Source organism: Populus alba, chromosome 6, assembly GCF_005239225.2.
Source record: "Populus alba chromosome 6, ASM523922v2, whole genome shotgun sequence".
NCBI lineage: Eukaryota > Viridiplantae > Streptophyta > Magnoliopsida > Malpighiales > Salicaceae > Populus > Populus alba.
This window is the reverse complement of record NC_133289.1, coordinates 19,526,906-19,533,271: the sequence shown is the minus strand read 5'-3', so window position 1 is coordinate 19,533,271 and position 6,366 is coordinate 19,526,906. Positions and strand designations below refer to the sequence as shown.

The following is a 6,366-nucleotide window of genomic DNA, read 5'->3' as shown; positions in this document are numbered from 1 at the left end:
CATCTTTTTTTTTTTTTTTTTTAGTTTACTCTTAAGGAAAAATATACAACGTATATCTTAATTCAAATTTTATAACGTGATTTCTCGTTTTTCAAGTAAAATAATCAATAAAAGAGATATATAATGAGAAATCTGCCTGGTTTGTTTTTAAAAAATCCACTAATTTCCTTATCCTCAAAACCACGATAATGCAAATTTTAATATAGTATACATGTGAGAAAATTATATATATGGCTTCAAATCATTAGAGAAGGTATATGCATGGAAATCGATGATTAGTTTCTGTGTTGCTTAATTGTTATCCTAAATTATTTTTCTAGATTTTGTCTCCATTCCTAAAAGTATTTCTGAAACAAAATTCATAATCATCCACAATTTAAAAACAAAACAAATAATAATCAAAACAATAAAGAATAAATATGATATAAAAACTAAATAGAAAAAACATAATGAACTAAATTGAAATATAAAATAAATCTAGAAAGGGATAAAAAATATCAATTAAAAAAAATGAGTATCAAATTAAATACAAAAAAATGAAATGAAATAAAGAGATATTTTAAACTCTTTTTATTATTTAAATAATACTTTTTATTGTTTAAATTCTTGTATTTAATAGTTTTAACCTCGTGAAAAACCTCATTCCCGTCTACATCACTCAATCTGGCCCATAAATATATTACACCATTATTAGTTTAGTCCAACAATCTTTTGAGGGGGGGGGGGTGGAGGAGATTTGTTATGATTTCGTGTTAAAATAGTCAGTCCTTGATGACAAATTTCAACTTATTTTCTAAAAAAGACGGGCGATAATATATAGTCCTTTCATGTGTCCCCTGCTTTGTTTTTTTTTTTGTTTTTTTTTTTCTAAAAAAACAATTTTTGTTAATAATTCTATGACCATTGTTTTGAATTCAGTTGTTTATAGCCATATCTATTTTTCAAACTTTCAAATTTATTTTAGTTATTTCTAACAATTTTCTTTAAACATCTTATTACCACATTCATTAAGAAGCTGTTTGGGCTAAAAAATAATATATATATATATATATATATACTAATTTTATAATTTTTATATATCATTTTTATATACGAAAACACTAAACTCTCTAAAAAAATAAAAAATCTACTAAAAAAGATAAAGTTATTAAACAAAGTTGGGAAGTATCTACTCTAAAAAAAATAAAGTTATTAAACATAAGCTGGGAAATCCTCTAAGAAAATCAAGTACGTGGTCCGCATTGCGAAACTAAATATTTCTAATTTATATTTATTTTTAAGTTTTGTCACTTTAATCTTTATTTATTATTAAATTTTTTTATATATTTATTGATATGAATAATTTTTAATGTATTTAATTAGATATATATGATTAATTTTTCTGACTCTTGAATGTTTAAAACACATTAAAAAAGATTATATATTTATTTTTTATAAAAAGAACGGCGCGACAAATAGCTGGTAAGGTATCGAAGTAGTGGGCTTCGCAATTTTCAAGTGAAGGATACTGTAGAAAACGATGAACTCGAAGTTGAAAACTTCTCGGAACAAAACTGACAATTGGTCAGCAATTAAACAGCGAAATTTATCCAAAAAACAATTCTTTTAATTAAATTTCAACATCTAAATATATTAATATAAGCCTCCTTTCCTTTTCAGACTCTAAGAAGAACATAGTAATTCGTTATATATATCCCTCTTTATGCACGTAATCTCTCATTCTCAACTCTCTCGCCATTCTTTATAATATAAAAAATACCTCTTCCTTCTCCCTTCTCTCTCTGCGGTGCCTGCTTTCTCCTTCGCCTTTCTTGTCTATGATAAGCTATTAGGGATGGCTTTGTTAAAGTTTCTCCCAGTCCTGCCATTGTTTGCCTTGCTTTTTGTGCTCAGCAACAATGGAGTTGAGGCTTCTCATAAGATTTATCTTCGCTATCAGAGCCTTAGTGTTGACAAGGTGAAGCAAATCCATAGAACCGGGTATCACTTCCAGCCTCCTAAGAACTGGATCAACGGTACATAATCATCTCCTTTTCTTATCCCCGTAGAATGCAAACAGTCTCCATGATATATATATATTTTTAAAAAGTAGAAGAAGTATGCATTGCTTTCTTCTTCTTCCTTTTAATTTTCTTTTTGCTTCTTGTTGTGTATTACCCTTTTGTTTTGTCCGCCATAGATATTCTTAAGGATACATAAGGTTCCATCGATCTCGATCTTTAATTAGATGCGTTTAATTAATGATTTCATTTTTGTTGGTTTCCCTGAGTCGTGATATCTGCTTAACTAGTACCACTATCATAATATTCTTTAAAATGAAGCTCTACGCTTTGTGGGTTTCAACCCTGTCTACCTGTCCGAATATTCATAGAAAAAAAAAACAATTTTAGCTTTCGCATGTTCTGTTTTTTTTTTTTTTTTTTTTATAAAAAAAACGATCGTAGAATATATATATATAGATAAATACTTCTGACTAATAGATTGCATTTCCTGATCTACATAATTTCTCTTTGCACCATCCTTCCGGTGTGCGCATATACTTGTGTGGGAATATTTCAATACAGATAATATAAAAATAACAAAAAGATCAAACTTTCATCGTCACTAATTTTTTTTTTTGCCAAAGTCATACTTGTACAGTTTCCACATGCACTCTTATTTTGCCTGATTGGTAGCAAAGATGTCAACCTTACTTTTTCCATCGTGGATTGTTGGTTTCCTTGTTGTGAAAATTTGAATTTTCAACACATGGATTTCAATAGCGTGGGCAGTAGGGCACAGAGCGTGGATTGTTAGTTTCCTTGTTGTGAAAAATTGAATTTTCAACACATGTATTTCAATAGCGTGGGCAGTAGGGCACAGAGCTATAAGAGGCAAACTTATTTGCTCTTTTCTTTTCCGGTGAAAGAGGTGGAAATCCTCCTCGGAAGTTACATGACTTGACAGAAATGGATGGTTGGGAATTAGACACTAAAAAGATGAAAGTTATTGGCAGTTGTGGATATGTAGGTTGAAGTATGAAGTGGGGAGGTGCAGACCCACGTTGTCTGCCAAAAATAATGACAGCAAGCCTTTAATATCCCACTTCCTTCCAATACTTGAACAAGAAAGGTATCTCTATGTATTGCCTGGTAGATATTCAAAGCCATTGTCGTCGGCAAAACCCAATATTTAAATCATGTCCCTTTTGTTTCCTGTTAATCATATTTAATTGCCCTGGCTGGCAATTAATGGAGACAAGATGAATAAATTTCTTTCTCCTCATCTGAACTGTGTCAATTTGTTTTAAATACGTATCCTGCTGTTATCAATTTACACCGTTAATTATTGCTGGCCGGCTGAGGTGGTATTACCCGTCCGAGCCTCTGTGACCATGTCTTTTTTTTTTTTTTTTCTGTTTTTTGTTCTTGGACTTTTGGACCTTGATTTGGTTGTGGCTAGGATGTTATTCATCGAAAACAAGGTTTCGAGGTCGTAATTCCTAAATTCTTTGATATATTTCTTGTGATTTCAATGAAAACTCTCTAAAAACAACCTAAATAGAGGACGAAACACATTTGAACTATCCTATCAAACTCCAGAAAGGTGTACCGAAAGGCTGTCGCAACGCGTGCCTTAATGAAGCACGAGTCTTTGTCACCGGCAAAGCATATCTTTCAGCAGTCTAAAGACTGGCAATGGAGGCTGCGAATCTTTTTTCTTTTTCCCAACTTGATGCACGGGGTTGTGGTCCTTTTTAGATAACACTAGTGTATACTGATGAAACTCTTTATTTTTATACTTGAAAAGGGTTAGAAACGTAGAATTTATTTACTGTGTTCACCACATCTCAGGACGGTGAGATCCAAATTTACCTGACCCCCAGAAAAGTCAAACAGGAAGTACATAAATAAACCAAGCGTAATGACATGGGTCTGTCCTATATTTCTAAATAATTATCTTGAAGATAAGTAGGGGCCAGGGGGGACCTGGTGGGATAATCCAGCGCCATTATTCCTTAGATTTTCAATGGCAGGACCCAAGGATTTGATGTTATTGTTTGACATAAACAATGATGGCTAACTTTTGTTCTTTATGTCACATGTTGCTTCTGGGCGCGGCTCAAATTGACTGGAACAAATTAATCAACTACAGATCCAAATGGTAAGCCAATTCAACAAAAAACTTGAAAAGTTTTTAAGCCTCTGGTTTTTGAATCAATCCTAGTTTTCCATGTTTCATACAACGCTAATATGTGTACGCAGGGCCTTTGTACTACAAGGGGCTATACCATCTGTTCTACCAGTACAATCCCAAAGGTGCCGTGTGGGGCAACATTGTCTGGGCCCATTCAGTCTCAAAGGATTTGATCAATTGGGAATCCCTTGAGCCTGCAATCTACCCTTCTAAATGGTTTGATAACTATGGATGCTGGTCTGGATCAGCAACAATTCTCCCAAATGGCGAGCCCGTTATATTCTACACGGGTATTGTTGATGGAAATAATCGTCAGATCCAAAACTATGCTGTGCCTGCAAACTCGTCGGATCCATATCTTCGTGAATGGGTTAAACCTGATGACAATCCAATAGTGTATCCGGACCCTAGCGTGAACGCCAGCGCGTTTCGTGACCCGACCACTGCTTGGAGGGTTGGTGGCCACTGGAGGATTTTGATTGGCAGCAAGAAGAGAGATAGAGGGATTGCATACTTGTATAGGAGTTTGGATTTTAAGAAATGGTTCAAGGCCAAACACCCGTTGCATTCAGTTCAAGGTACAGGTATGTGGGAATGCCCAGATTTTTTCCCCGTTTCTTTGTCCAGTGAAGAAGGGTTGGATACCTCAGTCGGTGGATCAAATGTCCGGCATGTCTTGAAGGTTAGCTTGGACTTGACAAGATACGAATACTATACAATAGGAACTTATGATGAGAAGAAGGATAGGTATTATCCCGATGAAGCCTTGGTTGATGGTTGGGCGGGGCTCCGATATGATTATGGAAACTTTTATGCTTCTAAAACATTTTTCGATCCAAGCAAAAACAGGAGGATTTTGTGGGGTTGGGCTAACGAGTCTGATTCTGTGCAACAAGACATGAACAAAGGATGGGCAGGAATTCAGGTAATCATCGGTGGAATCCTGGGGATTATTGTTAAACTTGTTTAAAGTCATTTTTATTGGTTAATAATATTTTTTTCAATCGCATTATTCTTTTAGTTGATTCCAAGGAGGGTGTGGTTAGATCCTAGTGGAAAGCAATTGCTACAATGGCCTGTTGCAGAACTGGAGAAACTGAGGAGTCACAATGTTCAACTGAGAAATCAAAAGCTCTACCAAGGATATCACGTTGAAGTTAAAGGCATCACCGCTGCTCAGGTTTGTTTCGTTTTCTCTCTCTCTCTCTCTCTCTCTCTCTTCTTATTGAACAATGAAGTGCACGGAGCAATGTTTAAGTCAATGATTGCATTCTTTTTGTTAAAGCCTTGATTTTCCTGATTAATGGCGACATGTATTTGACAGGCTGATGTCGATGTTACCTTCTCTTTCCCAAGCTTGGACAAAGCTGAGCCCTTTGATCCTAAATGGGCTAAGCTTGATGCACTTGATGTCTGTGCCCAAAAGGGTTCCAAAGCACAGGGCGGGCTTGGGCCATTTGGACTGTTGACACTGGCTTCAGAAAAGCTTGAAGAATTCACTCCCGTCTTCTTTAGAGTCTTTAAAGCAGCAGACAAGCACAAAGTTCTCTTGTGCTCTGACGCGAGGAGGTATGTTTTACAGCTTTTCTTCTTGAGACATCTGCTCCCATCCCTATTCCTGCTGTCGACCTCTGCAACATGGTCTTCATACCTGGTTTCTTTTGAACAGCTCTTCCTTGGGAGAAGGACTATATAAACCACCTTTTGCTGGATTTGTTGATGTTGATTTAACGGACAAGAAACTTACGCTCAGGAGTTTGGTATGCCCCTTTCATTATCTTGGTTGAAAACTAATAGAGGAATCACTATCTTAACATGCTTTCGGCTACGATGAACTCTTTCTTTGCAGATTGATCACTCTGTTGTTGAAAGCTTTGGAGCCGGAGGAAGAACCGTCATCACATCCAGGGTTTATCCGATCATTGCAGTCTTTGACAAGGCTCACTTGTTTGTGTTCAACAATGGAAGCGAGACCGTCACTGTAGAGAGTCTTGATGCTTGGAGCATGAAGATGCCTGTGATGAATGTCCCTGTAAAGAGCTAAGCGGGGAGGATTTATTTTCATCTTTTTTTCTAAATCAATGGATGATGATAAATATGGAAATGAACTCGAGCTAAGAATAAAGTCATTATTTTAGGAATTCTCATTTAACTTGTGTTTTATATTCACTTTGCACATCTGATGATTTG

At 35.4% G+C, this 6,366-nt stretch overlaps 1 protein-coding gene across 1 annotated transcript; it reads left to right on the top strand.

Annotated features, from left to right (window-relative positions):
- The first annotated feature begins 1,708 nt into the window (after positions 1–1,708).
- On the top strand, positions 1,709–6,328 carry LOC118030701 (beta-fructofuranosidase, insoluble isoenzyme 1). Its single transcript, XM_035034917.2, has 7 exons — positions 1,709–2,015; positions 4,135–4,143; positions 4,245–5,101; positions 5,198–5,356; positions 5,501–5,745; positions 5,846–5,936; positions 6,026–6,328. The coding sequence occupies exons 1-7, from the start codon at positions 1,835–1,837 to the stop codon at positions 6,218–6,220; spliced, it is 1,737 nt and encodes a 578-aa protein (XP_034890808.1). The 5' UTR covers positions 1,709–1,834; the 3' UTR covers positions 6,221–6,328.
- Positions 6,329–6,366: the final 38 nt, after the last annotated feature.

Coding starts and splice junctions, on each gene's coding strand:
- LOC118030701 (XM_035034917.2), top strand. CDS start 1,835: ATGGCTTTGTTAAAGTTTCTCCCAGTCCTGCCATTGTTTGCCTTGCTT. Junction 5,102..5,197: donor AAGGATGGGCAGGAATTCAG/GTAATCATCGGT, acceptor TTATTCTTTTAG/TTGATTCCAAGGAGGGTGTG. Junction 5,357..5,500: donor AAGGCATCACCGCTGCTCAG/GTTTGTTTCGTT, acceptor TGTATTTGACAG/GCTGATGTCGATGTTACCTT.